Source organism: Pongo abelii, chromosome 5, assembly GCF_028885655.2.
Source record: "Pongo abelii isolate AG06213 chromosome 5, NHGRI_mPonAbe1-v2.0_pri, whole genome shotgun sequence".
Classification (NCBI taxonomy): domain Eukaryota; kingdom Metazoa; phylum Chordata; class Mammalia; order Primates; family Hominidae; genus Pongo; species Pongo abelii.
In genome coordinates, this window is record NC_071990.2 from 108570526 (window position 1) to 108588371 (window position 17846).

The window sequence follows — 17846 nt, forward strand, 5'->3', positions numbered from 1 at the left end:
CGGCGGCGGCAGCAGGAGCCGGAGCGGCGGCGGCGGCGGCATCCCCGAGACTCTTCGAACTACCCTTCCCCGTGACAGCCACTGACGTCCTCCGCCGCTAGAAGAGACCCCTCTTCTCGGCGCCCGCCCGCCCGCCCTCCCCCTCGCGGCTCGGCCCGGCCCCGCCAGCACCGCTACCTCCGCCAGCCTCGCCACCATCAGCACCACCTCCACCGCCGCCGCCGCCGCCACCACCACCGCCGGCGGCGGCAGCAGCCATTTCATCTCCACAGAAACCAGACACAAAAACATGGCAGAAATGGAGAAAGAAGGGAGACCTCCCGAAAATAAACGGAGCAGGAAGCCGGCTCACCCAGTGAAAAGGGAGATCAATGAGGAGATGAAGGTATTTTTGGATCTCGGGGGCCAGGGAGACTGAGCTCTTTCTTGCGCCCGCTCCCCGTGGGCCGTGGTGTGGATCTGGGGGGTACCGGGGCGCGCTTGTCAGTTTCTGTAGGATGCCCACAACGGCTCCGCTCCTCCTCCAGGTGTAAAGCAGAGGCCAACTCGAGGGCTGCATCCCCGAAATTGTTGCCAACCTCAGATTTGATGAGGGGGGACCACATACTATTTAACCTTACGAACCCCAGGTTGGCACGGACGCGTTTCAGGGCGAGGGCACCGGGGACCCGAGCGGCGGTGGGCAGGGGAAGAGGCTTTCCCAGTGGACGGTGCAGTTTCTCCCCGCTTTTTGGGAATCATCCTCAGGGTCCTTCCAAAGTTAGGAGCCTCCTGGCCGGGGCACCCCGGAGAGAGCTCTATTTCACCCCTCTCCCCCAGCTCACCCTCCTGCTCCTCAATCCCGCTTCCCCCCAACCAACCAGCTGCGACGGCGTGAAGAGCCCGTTAGTGCCCGGCGAGCTGCGGCCCGAGAGGCGCGGGTCTGGGCACGGTCCTGACCGCTCTCCTCGCCCGCCCCCGCCCGCTCCTCTCCACTGGCAGCCTCCGCCTCCCGCTCGCCTCTGCCTACCTCACTTCCCAGCCAGGCAGACCCCGGCCAGCCCCGCTGGAGGACAGCTGTCTGAGGGGCGGCCTTTGCAGGGCGCCTGCCCATTGTTCGCGAAGGCCGGCCCGGAGTCCTCTCGGCGAGGCCGGGCTCCCCGCCAGGCCAGCGGTGGACCAGAGGTGGAGAGCGCAGCAGCCTGGCGCTCCAGCTGTTCGCGTTAGAGCGATTGCACAAGAGCACCGCTCAGCTCCGGACCCCCTCGTTGCCCCCCACCACCTTATTTTCCATGAAGTTGCGGCTTTTGCCTGGGCGAGGGTTTTATTCTGTGTTGATTTCATGAGTCTCTATTGATTTAAAACAATTTATTTATTTTTCTGCGAGCCATCAAAAAGTAGCAGGTTTGCATTTTGCGGTCTTCTTGTTGTTCCCCATCTTCTGCATGAAATCCTTAATACTACCAGGTGGCTTAATACTACTACTTGGCCAGTTTTGGTTCAGTTTGTATTTAAAAAACAAACTGGATGAAAATGGTGTGCAAGTAAGTCAAATTTATTGCGCTTTGACGCTTTCTTCATTAGAACAAGCATTTTCTATCATAGCTCACGCTTAGCAGGGGACGCATGGATATATATCATATATGTATGCGTACCTAGGTGCATATGCTTAGCTTTACTTCTTAAAAGCAACCTAAATATCAGAATTAGGGGTTTTATTACTGGATAAGGAACTTAGTACCTGGAAGCATGAGGTGCAGCATGAGTCCAACGGAGAGTTAAGGGAGATTTGCCTTGGAAATCAATGCCGTTTCTTATGATGAAAACCACCGTTGATTCCAATGATGGACAGTTTTATTTTTTTTTTAAGACCGGTAGAAGTTGTTGTTTTTTGATGGGAAGAAAATTCAAACAGTCCATAATAACCATTCTTCCTCACTTACCCTTACCTCCTGTCCTGCATTTCCAGATTACTTTTGCATTTCATTTTAGGTTGGGGGTGGGGAAAGGGGAGAGAGGTGAAAGCCACTAGGAAATCACAACGAGCTCTGGCCCTTTAAAACCCTGCCTAATGTGATCTATATGGATGGCAGCTTTTAAGTTTCATAGGTTCTAGAATTACAAATTAGCTAATTTTAATCAAAACATGTGAAATGTTATCCCGGCTGGATATAAAGGCTGACTGTGCTCGATGCTTGGGGCTCGCGTTGTTGATTTTGGCTGCAGGCGCACTCCGTGGTTTGGGAGATAGTTGTCCTTCTACAGTATAACAGATGTTTGTCTGAACTGGTGAGGAAGAAACAAAAACAACATTGTGTGAAGGGGAAAAATTACACAATTTTTAGCCGATGCTGCAGGACTAAGTATGGAATTAACCTTGGTGCACAGAATTTCCTCTTTTTAAAATGTTATTTTCCTTCCAAATCACCACCCACTATTTGAAATTTTAATCCTCACCCTTTCAATCCAAAGTACCATTAAATAAGAAGTTTTATACAGCAAATAATTCAATTGTCTGTAGGATCAGTATTTTCTCTCTGCTTTGGACCAAAGTAAAATACCCCTAACCAAAAATTTTAGTCATGTTCAAGTATACCATGCCTGAGAGTCTAGTGGAATTGTTTAGTAGGCATTCTTCTAATATAATAGCACTAAAAGTCCTCACTTAAAAAGTGGTTTCTCAAAGTCAAAAGGTGGAAGGGTTATTTTGAGCTCCTTAATAGCTTTCTGTTTTTAATATTAATAATCACATCAACAAAACCCCTCCCCAAACATCATGATACTGTTACTCCTCTAGCTCCCTGAATCTTAAGTGTAGAGTAACATAACAAGTTGGTTGCCCTGTATATAAATGTGTGCAACAAAATGTCACCGAGAACACAATGTGGCCTTGTGCAGCTTCATATCGGTGCCGCTGGAGCTGCCTGGCTGTGTTTGCCTTCATCTGAACGGCTTTCATCTGGACCAGTGTAAACTAAGCCCTGGTAAGTAATCACTGCCCGGCAGAAAGAAAGGAATGTATACAGCTAGCGTGGCCTAAGCTGTAAAAACGGAAACCTGAGCCCCCACCTCGGATCACATATCAAGGCTTGAAGGTAGGGGAAATGAAAGGGGGAAAGAAGAGAGAGCAAATGGAAAAGTCAGCCTGGGAAGTGGAGGATCAGGAGGAGGCCCCCCTTAGGGAGATTTGGCTCAGGGATTAGGGAATTTTATCGTGGTGTACAGTGACCTACTCAGGTTTCAACACTGGTTGGATTGAGTTGCTTCTCTGTGAGCTGAAAGAAAAAGGACTGGTGTGTATGTGATTTTTTTCCCCCTTCGGGTAATAGAAAGGACATTGGTGCAAGTGTCTATTTTAAGTACAGCAAATGCAGGGCACTGAGAATGAGCAACAAACTTGCCTCATTACAGAGACTTCCTTCAAGATTTCCTAATTGAGATAGTCATATATTTATTTTAAAATGGCTGGAGAAGACAAACTGGCTGAGGTTTAGCTGACACCAGTAATGGCATTGAAAAGTGTCTTCATGTGGCTGAGAGCTAATACTAGTTGCTGTTTCACTAGATCAGATATTGAGTTACATTTTCGTTATCACTGGTTTAATGTACATGGCAGTTGTAACAAATTTAAATTTGATACAATATAATTTTGTGTATGAAAAGTACATGACTTGGCATAGCTTGCTTGTAGTGTACTCCCTGAAAATATCTTCAAGTAGAAATGTTTGTCTCACTATGACCTTTACAATGTTTCTTTATCTTTCCTTTTCTTCTTCCCTTATCCTGGTTTTTCCTGATTAGAAAGACTGGTTGTACCAATGTACTTACAATTAGTATGCCTTATTTAATTAGTGGCTAGTAGAATTTTAAAAAATCAGACAGCAATGCAGCGTATATGTTTCTAAAGTGAATATTGTGATTGTGTCTAATGTAATATGTCTCAGATATACTGTTAGCTCACATGTATCATAATAAATGAATGTCAGGAGGGAATTCTGACATATGGGAAGGTTAATTAGGTTCAAGAGTTCATCCAGAACATAGTAGATATAATATAAAAACTAACTTCTACTAGTGGATGTGTAAGCGTAAATATATGTGTAAGGTAAATATTGTTGCTCTTAAGGATGTGTATTTTGTGCACATAGATCTTTTGTGATCAGTAGCTACCAAACAACAATACAACTCAAAATATCCAAATTGTGAGTAGAGATTATGAGTCCAATTTTTGTCTTTTAAAATTCTTTGACAAAACCAGCATGATTAGATCAAGCATTCTGTGCTGGAAACTTTCCTAAACAAACCATAATTAGTGCACTTACAATGTTTAACTTCTTTATCAATTGCTAAACTACAGGAGAATCTGAGTTAAATGTCAGAGATACTACTTTGCTGAAGAAGTTTTCTGTCTATAAATATTCTCAGTAAGTAATTTGTACCTAAATTTACGCTTCAGTCCTGATGCCTACAATTTGAGTCAGGCACATCTGTTAGAGTTTAGTAGTAAACTTACCACAGGATTTTCTAGTTTGTTTTCTGATGGTCTCAATTTGGCATTAAAAATAACCTGTGTCAATTGCACAGACAATAAAGCAAGTTGCAGAGCCGAGCTGGTGAGATAAATAGCTTGATTTTGAGAGAGAGAGAGAGAAATCAGAGCATGGACTGGAAAAGTCAGCATGTTTAAGTTTGAAATTGGCTCATTATTAAAACAGGTATATTTTAAGTTTTGCAGTTGAAACTCTATCCTGGTGTCAGAAGCATAATTCTCAGGAACTTAGAAAGTGGACTTAGGACCCCAGATCCCACTGTGGCATTCACAAATTATGTTAGACTCCCCCTCTCTAAGCAGTGGCCTCAGGTGTGTCACGTGGCAGGGATGGGGACTAATGTTAGTGGGCACATAGCCCTGGGAAATTGGCTCATTATTAAAACAGGTATATTTTAAGTTTTGCAGTTGAAACTCTATCCTGGTTGTCAGAAGCATAATTCTCAGGAACTTAGAAAGTGGACTTAGGACCCCAGATCCCACTGTGGCATTCATAAATTATGTTAGACTCCCCCTCTCTAAGCAGTGGCCTCAGGTGTGTCACGTGGCAGGGATGGGGACTAATGTTAGTGGGCACATAGCCCTGGCCTCTTGGGAGCAGGTATAAGATGTTCCTGAGCCTTCAGCCTTGCTCTCACTTGTCCTGCCAAAGGCTCCACGCTAAACCCATAAAAGACTGTCCTGTGAGAGCTTGGATGGTTATGTATTATGGTCTGTTCAAACCAGGAGTTTTCTGGGAAGAGTCTCTTTCTCCATCCATGAACTGGTGTGATGTACAGTAGAGCGTCATTCTCTAGACTTACTTATACAACTCGCAGAGTCCAGAGACGAGGAAATGGAAAGGAACCACTCCACTTCCTCTCGAATCTGAAATAAACATTTGAACTAGAAGAAAATGAGTCTGACAGACTCATTCCCTTCTGCGTTTCCTGCCTCTGTGCTTGCCAAGCACTGCTCTGAGAAGCCAAGCCTTACTCTCCTTGTGTGAAAGACAGACTTATAGAAACCAAGAGGTAACAGAATTTTTAAAGGAAAGTGAAAAACAGGGCCTTAAAAAAGGGCAAATATTAGTGAGCACAGTGGCTCTCTAAAAGGGAGAGTTGTAGGAAAAGGTAGTCTCTTGTTAGGGTAACCAAACTTTTTATATCTTATATAAAATTCCCTTTTATTTACTGAGTCTTTATACTTAACAAAATTGTTAGAAGTAGTAGAAGGTATATCATCAAAATCCCTAAAGTCTAAAACTTCCTCTTGTGGAATGGGAATTCAGCCACATTTGTACTCTCAAGCTAATAAGATTATTGAATATGTTCCTGAAGGAGAGGGGATATTACAGGTTAGAAGAGGACAAAAAAAAAAAAAAAACAACAGAAGACTTTGTTTTTGATAGTGCCAATTGAAACATGTAACAGACACGAAAGCATGTGGTAAGTGAGATTTGCTGAATGTATATTTTAGGATCTGTAGACCGATGGGTGTTAATATCTCTTATATAACCAAAGGCCTGTGGAACTCTGTGTTGCATTAAGGCCAGTGACTTTGGCACAGACAGGAAAACAATGTAACAAGTCTTGGTGATTTTTTAAGGCAGTTCTGCAGCTGTGAAAGGACACAGCTGCACACAGCTGTACACCTGCCATGCCTGCCACAGTGTTAGCCTGAGGGCTGGTATTCACAATTTCACAGCATTTATTTGACCTTTTTAGGACATTTGATGTCCTGGCAGCAGATTAAAATGTGGGGACATGATTATCTGCTCTGTATCACGACGAGACAGTAAAACACCATACATTTTATATGCAGAACCACATGATTTTGGTTTCATATGCCAATTATATAGCCATCCAATTTAGGATATATCAATAAGAGAGTAAGACTTTCTTTTCCAGCCTGTTCCAGGTCAGAGTTGGGTATTAGTGTTAATGATGTGTCCTCTGCATTAAAATCATTGTGTTGTGGCTAAGAGCAATTCTGCAAAATGAACCAAAATGGATCATAGGAACCATCTTCAAAGAATTTCAGGCTCAAAAGCTGTAGTTCAGGTAAAAACAGCAGGGTTCAGTATATAAAGTCTGCACTGAGTGGGAATCTGGCCACCCTTACTATTTCATGCACATTGATGACCCTCTAGTGGGTCATCTGTGGGGGTGGCTCATCCTAACTATACCATTGGATCCAGTGGGATCATGAATGAGGAAGTACTTTGTAATCTGCAAAGGGCTCTTCAAATATTTCTTTTGCACTATTTAAATTTTATGTCATGACCTTTTTCTTGGCAGAACCATAAAATAAAACTGATCCATTGGGTCTGTGTTAAGAAAGACAGCTCAGACTCAGCCCTGGGCCAGGCCTGAGAGTAGAGCTAGAAACTGACTTCTAACCAGATTCAATTCCTGCTTCACTCTGGAACTTGAACAAGGCTTCTGCCTGTCTTCTGCAGATTCCCTTTCTTTATCTCTCTTAATGAGTCCAATGATGCTTAATAGATATCTACTCCAGAAGTAAGTCAGAGCATATGGAGATGGAAAGAGAGATAAAATGTTTTTCAGAAATAACCATCATTCTACTATTCATAACCTTAACTAGCAGAGATAGTAGCATTTTTCCCGCATACTTTATAAATTGTTTGGAATTGGGAGTTTCTTTTTCCTTTGAAAGCGTTTCTCATGTGCTCCACTTTCTTGGATAATGAGTGTCAGAATGTTTTGAAGTTAAGTAATGTAACCAACAAATCCTTTTTATTGTCATTAGGACTGTGACTATAGCTGATGTAATTGTCTATGACTGAGACTATGTGTTAATTTTTAATTAAAACTAGTGTTTTATTTTTATGAAAATAATACATGGACATGACAAAAATAGTAGAGTAGGCAATAAAAATAAGCAAAAAGAAAAACAAAGCCTGTAATTTTCCCACCCAGACACAATTACTGTCAACATTTTGATATATGTCTTTTCATGCCCTTTCTCTATATGTGATATATAGTTTTTATAAAAAAAAGATCTCATACTATACTAACCTTCCTTTTAAAACCTAATATACTGTTAATAGCTTTTCATGGCAATAAAAATTTATCTACAGTATATATTTTAGTGGCAAAATAGTATTCCATTATATGACCAAACTGTAATTTATTTAACTAAGATTCCTATTGTTTGGCATTTAGTTTGTTTCTAAGAAAACAATGCTGGAACATGCATATTTCCATAGCTGTTTTCCTAGAATAGTTTCAACAGTCCCTAGAAGTAAAATTGGTAAGTCAAAGGTATGTACAATTTTAAGGCTTTTAATGCATAGAGTCAAATTACTTTTTCTAACAGTTGTAGCAATTTAAATTTCCAATAGCATGAGAGTGCTTACTAATACTACGTGTTATAATTTTTAAGCTTTTACATATTTATTTTTAAAATTAGGTTTTCCTGAATTTTATTTGATCATTTCTCTGTAACTGCATTTAAATAAATATTTGTGACTGGATTAAGTGCTAAGCATTGTGTTAGGTGAGGCATAAAATGAAATTAAAGGTTCCTACCCTCAAGTAACTTACATTGTTTTTGGAATAGGTGACATATTTTACTAGAACTGGGACTTGGCTGTGAAAATGGGAATTATGTTTATGGGGAGGGGAAGGGCATGACTTGCCCCTCATTGGGTGAGTGATTGGGGGCTCTTTGAATACTTCCTGCTGTCTTGGGTAGAATACAAATTTGAAAACACATTGGCATTCAGTTTTGCAAGGCCTGGTATGAAAAAATCAGTATCTGTGTTTTAAAATCTACTTGTTGTTTTCAAAATAAATAAAATCACCAGTTCTTTTTGAAGATTTTGAAGTACTTGTGTTTCAGAGGTATTTTGCGAATTTGTGATTACTGCTATTTTCAGTGTTTTGAAGTCAACTGTTTATTATTTACCTGGTAAAATGTTCAATCAAAAATCACGTAGTGTCATTCACAGCTCCTCAGAAAGAAAAAAAAATCATGTAGGTTGAACTTTGACATTTGTACAGTACTTCCAATTGAATAAGGAAGGTGTTTGGTGAATATCCTGGCAGTTAAGATCCAACAAAAATTATTTTGCTGGTATAGGAAGAACTCAGGAGGAGTAAAGACATAGTAAAATTTAGTTTCCACCTATCTTTCTGTGACCTTTTTTTGTTTTTGTTTTAATTCTCAGAAGAGATCATGCTTTCAGGTTAAATGTTAGGATTGCCTTTTTTCCTTATGAACACTGGAGGTGAGAGAGGAGAATTGGAGAGGGAAGGAAAGAAGCAGGGAAATTAGATATTAGAAGTACAAAGCAATTAGAGTCAGATGTAGTATCAAAACATTGTGAAATGAGGAGATTCCATTTTAATTGTGAATTTTGAGCACCCCTGTTAAGGAAACTAGAGGTCAATGATCAAATCCAAAAGCAAGCAAAGTCTCAACATAAGTAGATATGTTTAGAAATCTCTTTATATATGATATTGACATCCTTTTGCATGATATCTTTGCAGCTCTTTGATTGGTCCGGGAGGTAGCTTCTTTGGAATTGCGGATACATTGGGAAGTACAGAATTTATAATAGAAAAAGACCTGGCTTAAGAATTAGAAGATATGTATTTTAGTTTTGACTTTACTAGATCTCTCATGCCTGTCTTTTACCTTCTTGATGCTCTAATTTTCTGTCGTAAAAAGAGGATGTCATATAGGTTCACCAAAAGTTTATTGTGGAAATCAAATACCTAACACATAGGGTTATTGAAAGGATCAGGAGAATTAAAAGATATAGAAACACTGTAAAGTGCTATAAGACTATTAGACATTATTATAATTGCAGTGACCTATTTTCCAAACCCAAATTGGACCACATGGTTTGAGAGATGATTTTTGTGTCACTTCCAAGGGCAAGAAGCAGTCTGCAAAATGTAGTTCAGATGCCAAAATATTGAACTCTCTGGCACATTTTGATGATTTATGGGAGCAATGATAAAATATTTGAAATAGTGACTCAGTAAAATTCATGAGGTATGATCACTGTAATTATGAAGTTTCTTTGCAAAAGGTATTTTATTTCTTATATAAGTAGAAGTTCTTTGATTTTACAGAATCCTAAAACTGGGAGGGACTCTTAAGAGACTCTGCTTCATTTCCTGCCCTAGGTCTTCAGGAGAAATGCTGGGTAAAGATTTTGAGGGAGGCAGATTTCATAACCTGCCTTAGTTCAGTGGCTTGTTTTATTACTGAACATCCTTATCTCAAAAATCTCTCTGCATTTTAACTACTATTACCTTTATTGTTTTTCACATATATATGTATATGAAACACATGTATATGTATATATGAAACAGGAAATGAATAACTTTTTTAATAGGAAATTCCTTTTTAAGGGATAATAGTACAAAAAAATGCTGAAAAGTAACTGTTGGAATTCTCTGCTAGAAAGACTTGAAAATCTTTATAGGCCATAAACATTAAATTCATGTCTCTTAGAATATATTATGTTTCTTCAGGCACAGTAGCTCACACCTGTAATTCCAGCACTTTGGGAGGCCGAAGCAGGTGGATCACTTAAGGTCAGGAGTTTGAGACCAGCCTTGCCAACATGGTGAACCCCGTCTCTACAATATAGAAAAATTAGCCGGGCATGGTGGCTTGCGCCTGTACTCCCCACCTACTTGGGAGGCTGAGGCACTTGAGCCCAGGAGGTGGAGGTTGCAGTGAACCAAGATCATGCCACTGCACTCCAGCTTGGCCCACAGAGTGAGACTCTGTCTAAAAAGAAAAAAAGGAAAAGGAAAAAGAGTATGTTTCTTGGATGATAACATTAAAAATTTATTTTATTTACTTTGGTTTAGCACCATAATGAACTCCTGTGACATCTAGCATCAAACTTCACCTTGAAATTTAAATTTTTTAAATTTTTTTTTTTTTTTTTTGAGACGGAGTCTCTCTCTGTCACCCAGGCTGGAGTGCAGTGGCGTGATCTCAGCTCACTGCAAGCTCCACCTCCTGGGTTCACGCCATTCTCCTGCCTCAGCCTCCCAAGTAGCTGGGACTACAGGCGCCCGCCACCACTCCCGGCTAATTTTTTGTATTTTTGTTAGAGACAGATGGGGTTTCACCATGTTAGCCAGGATGGTCTCGATCTCCTGACCTTGTGATCCGCCTGCCTTGGCCTCCCAAAGTGCTGAGATTACAGGCGTGAGCCACCACACCTGGCCTTAAATTTTTAAATTTTTGATTCCTTGGAGTCCTTTGGCTTCTTCATACAATAGAGTATACAACAGAAGTAATAGTCGTTTCTTGTAGCTGTACTACAAAAAACTTTGATGTTCGTTTTCTCTCTTTCATCTTGCCCCTTTCATGAAAGCTTTGAGATTTATGGCTTGAAGTTTTATAAATCTTTGTTTTCTGCTTTTGTAGCAATATATCAAAACATTAAGGTGTTTATTTTTATTTTCCATGACAAAAAAGGGAATGTTTTAGAGTTTATTTACCCTGACATTTATAGTAACTTGAAAATCATGGAATAGATCAAGTTCATATTGATTGTTCCATGAAGCCTCTGACTTTTCAGCACAAACCATAAACTAAACTGATGCAGTTTTGATGCCCAGATAATGTGAATTTGGTGTTAATATTCCAACTGAGGTTTCAGTTTTTGCCCAAATGTCTAAAACTTCTGGATCCCATTCCTGGAACTGGTTCTGAAAGGCTGAATGGATTTGCAGCTGGACTAAAACAAATCTGTATCCTTGGCTAGGGGGTTGCTCCATGATTATGCATTCGTAGCCTTTGTGTGACTTCAGAGGCTAGACAGAAACAGGAGAAAGTGGCACCCATAGATGACCGGTCTATGAAACTGGATATAGTCACTAGGATATATGTAAAAGATGTTCTGTCTTGGCACAGTTTTCTTAGAGATTGGGGCAGATGGCACACAGACCAATAGGATGGCTTGCATTTGGCTTTTAATGCTGTTGGGAATTGGTTTTTTGATGAAAAGTATAAGCCTTATCCTTGGAGATTTCTGCTGCGAGACCACTGATAGAGGACCTCTATTTGTGTGCCTAGGGATTGTCATTCTCAAGTCAGGCTCTCATCTCAGTGAAAGAAATTAGGTGTTGGGGAGACTGATGCCTCATTAAAGGGATCTCTTTTGATTGAGTGGGGCAGCGTTCAACCGAATCCTCCTCAGTGATATTCCTAAAGTTGCTGAGCTTATTATTCATATTGATCATATCTTTGTCCATTCATGAAAAGAATATCTATTTAATGTGGACACGACCAGCCATCAGAGAGAATAAATGCCTCACTAAAGCTTGATATGACTGACTGTTGGCCTTGCAGATGGTAACACTGAATCAATCTGGCTAGTTTTTTCTTAATTGTTAATGCACTGTACCATCACTGATTGACCCAGTTGGAGTTCAGAGCTTAAGTGGGTACTAAAGCAAAAAATCTAGCATCCTGTGGGTAGTTTGAAATGCCAGGTTTGTTTTTGTGGAGTCAGTAGTGTAATGTCTTTTATTTTTGTGCTACCCCTGCTGAAATTTAAAGTCGTGAAATTCAAGAAAACACGGAACTCACATGTTGAGACTGTGCACACTCTGGCTTAGCCTTGGCGCTTTGTTTCAGGTATATAAATTATATATCGTAGTGTAATTCAGAAATGACAGCTTGTAAGAAGGATAATAAAAGATTCTTTGAGCCACAAAGAAGGTTAGAATATATAGTTTTTCTGGCTAAGCTTAGGAAGCTCGTGGTTCCCTGTGAGATAGGAATGTTTAAGGCACAGATAAGCATTAAAATCATTAACACGCAGAGTCTTACATCTTGTTTCCAGATATAGCAATTGATAAGGTAAAAAGATATAGTCACTTTAATATAAGATATTAAGTCTGTCCAATTATACTTATTATTTTCAAAGTACGATATCCATAACAACAGCAACAGTGATATTATCTTACATTTATGTATTGATTTATAGTTCATAAAATACTTTCATACATTATCCCAAATGGGCTGGCTAGTAACTTTAAAGTTATTTGGTACTTTTATGTTACTTGTCAGAAGACAATCTTAGTGACCTTAGATTTTATGGAAAAAGAACCTGTCACTAATGAAATTTATAAAGAAAACTTATGCATTGATTTTAAAAAAAAAATTTTTTTTTGAGATGGAGCCTTGCCCTGTTGCCCAGGCTGGAGTGCAGTATCGTGATCTCAGCTTACTGCAACCTCTGCCTCCCAGGTTCAAGCGATTCTCCTGCCTCAGCCTCCCGAGTAGTTGGGATTAAAAGTGTGTGCCACCAGGGCCAGCTGATTTTTGTATATTTGGTAGACAAGGGGTTTCACCATGTTGCCCAGGCTGGTCTTGAACTCTTGATCTCGAGTGATCTGTCCACCTCAGCCTTCCAGAGTTCTGGGATTACAGGCGTGAGCCACCGTGCCTGGCCTGATTTTTGAAAAAACTCTTGCAGAAGGAAAAAAATAAAAAAGAAAGACCCTTGTAACCTATTGTAACCTAGCTTTCTGTATGGTACTGTTAACAATTGTGAAATTTTTCTTTGTTGAAATTTGGCGTTATCCGCGATAAATCTTAAGAAAACAACACCTAAATCAGAAAGCAATTTTAATTTAAATTGATCTGAACCCCAAAAGGTTGTTTTCATCTTCAAAATGTTTTCTTAGCTGTTTTTGTGATTCACCTCCCCCATATTTTTGTATTGATATTGGATATAGATTTTATAGACTAATATGCTAAAATATGACTTCCTGTTCATAGGCAAAACTAACAAATATAGTACCTTTTTTGTCCTATTATCTTTAAATTACAAATATCGGAAGCCCTGTCATAATTGAATGCATCATCCTAAGATTTAAAAACATTATCGTTTTTGAACATGATTTGAAAAATGAACACCACACTAGGGGAAGTGAGGCAGGGCAGCAAATAAATGGGGTAGGACAAGCAGAATTCAATTTATGCATTCTTTTCAAGTAGTTATTGATTATAGAAATAAGTAGTAGCCTATGCTTCTCTTTCAGAACTTTGCAGAAAACACCATGAATGAACTCCTTGGCTGGTATGGCTATGATAAGGTTGAATTAAAAGATGGTGAAGATATCGAATTTAGGAGCTACCCTACAGATGGGGAGAGCCGGCAGCACATTTCTGTTCTCAAAGGTAATGACATTTAATGTCCTTTTGTTCATGCAAAGAAGGATTAACTATCTCAACCTGTCAGAATTGAGTTGCTTTGGGACTCATTTTGTTGATTATGCCAATGGTTGATTTAAACATACATCCCCAATAGTGCTTTCCCATAAGCAGAATTCTGCAGAATGTAAAAGAACAACATAAAACAAAAATAGACACAGCTTAATCTCCTCCCAGCAATGGGAGAACTAGACAAGGACTAGCGACCTAAGCGCCATGGTCCTGCATACAGATTTAAAGAAAGGGACAATGTTTGCTAACTAGAGTTTCCTGATCCCTTTGATAGATCATCAACTGTTGGGGACTGGGGTTTCTGTTAAGTGAAATGTTAGGTTTAGATCTTCAGACTGCTAGAGAGATTCACTGTTAGTTTGGTAATCCTCCTTCCTTTTTTTCAGTGGGAAATCTAAACGGAATTACTATTTTTGTTTTGCTTGACATTTTCATTCTTTCCCTGCCCCCACACACTTGAATAGGGCAAAAAGAGGAGTAAGAGAGTGGTAGATGATTAGAGCCTATATTACTCTTTAAGAATTTTTTAATCAAAGCCCAGCTAAAGAGTGAAAATTACAGAGCCTTGGCAGAGCTGAATTAACACTGATTCTACCAGTGGGTAGCAGTGCCAGATATCTCATGGGGAAAGTCTGTATGAATACTGAATTTATGAACCTAAATTAGGAATGAGAGCTTGCTTGTCAAAGAAAAGAGAAGTATGTGAAGAAGCAACCCATTTAGGGAACTTCAATAAAATGTGGGTAAAACAAATTGTACATCATCACTGGCAATTTGATCAATATTTGCGTTGCATTCAAAATCTGTTGGCATAAACTACCTGTTCAAACATTTTATTTCCAGTCTTTAAGATAGAGCTGTCCCTTCTTATATGCCAAGCAAGGAAATGTAATTGAGCTGCCCTGCAGGCAAGTGGAATTGAATGTACATGACAAATTTTATGTTAAGCTTACTATGAAATTGTACACATCATGCTACAGAGATAGTATCATCAATTTCACTGTAAATGAAAAATGCAAGTCATGAGTTTGTATTCTGTAAACTAATAGCTCATATAATACTTAGCCTAGGTAATAATCTTTGCTTCTGGGGAACATACAGCATGCCAGGATATGCTACTAGAAGGAAAAAGTTGTTTTCCATCGTTGAGGTTTTTGTTCATTTGTTTTTTTAAGTGATTCATATGCAAGGATACGATGCACAAAGCTCATATCGTTGTAAGTTTTTAAAATTTTTATTTTTATTTTTTAATGGGTATTATCAATACCTTATGAAGCATCAGTTTTCTTCCCTGCTTCTTTCTCATTGGTTCATGTGATTATATTACGATACAAGTTTATAATACAGTGGGACCTAGTTACAATGCTGGAGGGCACGTTTTAGGCTTTCTCCTGGTAGCCAGAGAGCTATGCTTGCTGTATATCACGTTGTACATGGAAAAAAAGGTTAATTGCCTCTCAATTTTCTTTTCTTTTCTTTCTTTTTTTTTTTCTGAGACAGAGTCTTGCTCTGTCACCTAAGCTGGAGTGCAGTGGCGCGATCTCAGTTCACTGCAATCTCCGCCTCCTGGGTTCAAGCGATTCTCGTGCCTCAACCTCCCAAGTAGCTGGGATTACAGGCATGCGCCACCATGCCTGGCTGATTTTTGTATTTTTAGTAGAGACGGGGGTCTCACCATGTTGGCCAGGCTGGTTTCAAACTCCTGGCCTCAAGTGATTTGCCCGCCTTGGCCACCTGAAGTGCTGGGATTACAGGTCTGAGCCACTGCGCCTAGCCACCTCTCAGTTTTGTTTTGTTTTGTGTTGTTTTTGTTTTTTGAGATGGAGTCTTGCTCTGTCACCCAGGCTGGAGTGCAGTAGCATGATCTCAGCTCACTGCAACCTCTGCCTCCCAGATTCAAGTGATTCTCTTGTCTCAGCCTCCCGAGTAGCTGGGACTACAGGCACACATCACCATGCTCGCTAAGTTTTGTATTTTTAGTAGAGACGGGCTTTCACCATGTTGGCCAGGCTGGTTTTGAACTCCTGACCTCAGGCGGTCCACCCTCCTTGGCCTCCCAAAGTACTGGAATTACAGGCGTGAGCCACCTCGCCCAGCCACCACCTCTCAATTTTCTATGGAATTTTACAGTGCTAAAATTTATCACCATGATTCAACTGGAATATTAGCTATTATAGTGGAGCAAATTATAAAGGAGCCCATTGGAAATTTATGGTAACCACACTAAAAAGTTCCTGGATGAACTGTGGAGTTCTAGTACATTGTTTAAAGATTTGCAAGAAAAAATATGTTGGGTTCATGGCCATTTTACTTGACAAAATAAGGAAAAATTTAAGTCTACTGCATTACGTTCTTTGGTCATAATGAATATGATTTTTTTCTTTTACAGAAAATTCTTTGCCAAAACCAAAATTACCCGAGGACAGTGTTATTTCACCATACAATATAAGCACAGGCTATTCAGGGCTTGCCACTGGAAATGGACTCAGTGACTCACCTGCAGGGTCAAAGGATCATGGCAATGTGCCCATTATTGTACCTTTAATTCCACCACCTTTCATAAAGCCACCAGCAGGTAAGTCACTACTGGTGTTTTCAGTGATAACAATTCATAGAAAGTTGTTTTAACTATCTTATGAAGAGTTATTAAATGCTCAAGTTAACTTTGGTAGAGGCTGTTTTAGGGACCTTATAGGTAAGAAATGTTAATACAGGCATTACTTAGAGTATTACTGTTACATTAAGAAAATTTCCCTACCTACTACTACTTAGGCTATAAACTTTCAGCTGACAGTAAACCTTTTCTACCACTGACTACAAAACAAAGTTATTTTCCTTCTCTGAAATCACCTGTTTAAATGAGAAAAAAAAGATAAAATGGTTTTTAAAAATAAGATAATGACTGTTTAGCAAGAAAAAAAGTAACCATGGTTGGCCTGTAATCCCTGCACTTTGGGAGGCCGAGGCGGGTGGATCACCCGAGGTCAGGAGTTTGAGACCAGCCTGGCCAACATGATGAAACCCCATCTCTACTAAAAATACAAAAAATTAGTTAGGTGTGGTGGCGGGCTAGTAATTAGCTAGTAATCCCAGCTACTCGGGAGGCCGAGGCAGAAAGATCGCTTGAACCTGGGAGGCAGAGGTTGCAGTGAGCCGAGATCACGCCACTGCACTCCAACCTGGGCAACAAGAACAAAACTCCATCTCAAAAAAAAAAAGTAACCATGGTTCAACTGGGTGGTGCACAAGGAGGGCCACGTTTCCTCTGGGGTCTTCTGAGGAGAGGGATAGTTTTGTAAAAGGGCATGAGGCAGGCTTGTTCTTCAACATGCCTTCCTCTAAATCCATTAGAGAAACCACCTAGATTAAGCTTATCCAACCCGTGGCCCAACACAAATTTGTAAACTTTCTTAAAACATCATGAGATTTTTTTTGAGATTTAAATTTTTTTTTTTTTTTTTTGAGACAGAGTTTCGCTCTTCTCGCCCAGGCTGGAGAGCAGTGGTGCTATCTTGGCTCACTGCAACCTCTGCCTCCCGAGTCCAAGTGATTCTCCTTCCTCAGCCTCTTGAGTAGCTGGGATTACAGCTGCTCACCACCACGCCTGGCTAATTTTTGTATTTTTAGTAGAGACAGGGTTTCACCATGTTGCCCAGGCTGGTCTCAAACTCCTGACCTCAGGTGATCCACCCATCTCGGCCTCTCAAAATGCTGGGATTACAGGTGTGAGCCACCATGCCGGGCCCTAAAACATTTTTTTTAGCTCGTCAGCTATCGTTAATGTTAATGTATTTTATGTGTGGCCCAAGACAAGACAATTCTTCTTCCAATGTGGCCCAGGGAAGCCCAAAGGTTGGGCACCCCTGAAGATTACATATCTTCTCCAACAGAGTTCTTTCTAATTCCTGGAAAGCTCTCTTTGAGAGCTTTTTTCTTTTCTTTTTTTAATGGAGATCTTTCACTTGTATGAAAATGTAATTCATTCTTTTATATTTCCAGAAAATTAGATGGCAGTGTATTAGATCTAGATGGCAACGGGCTGAGCATTATGTGATATTGCAAGCTGGGCTATATATTTCACACAGAGAAAGAAGTTAAATAA

At 40.1% G+C, this 17846-nt stretch overlaps 1 protein-coding gene across 3 annotated transcripts in view; it reads left to right on the forward strand.

Moving 5' to 3' along the window:
- SOBP (sine oculis binding protein homolog) overlaps positions 1 to 17846 on the forward strand; it is a 145262-nt gene continuing 127416 nt past the window's right edge. The window contains exons 1-3 of one of the 3 annotated variants that reach the window (XM_002817215.6): positions 1 to 385; positions 13561 to 13699; positions 16134 to 16319. In XM_002817215.6, coding sequence (XP_002817261.3) covers positions 290 to 385; positions 13561 to 13699; positions 16134 to 16319 — 421 coding nt within the window. In that variant the 5' untranslated portion in view covers positions 1 to 289. The remainder of the gene's footprint in view (positions 386 to 13560; positions 13700 to 16133; positions 16320 to 17846) is intronic. The other 2 variants (XM_063724931.1, XM_063724930.1) reach the window with 2 other exon arrangements.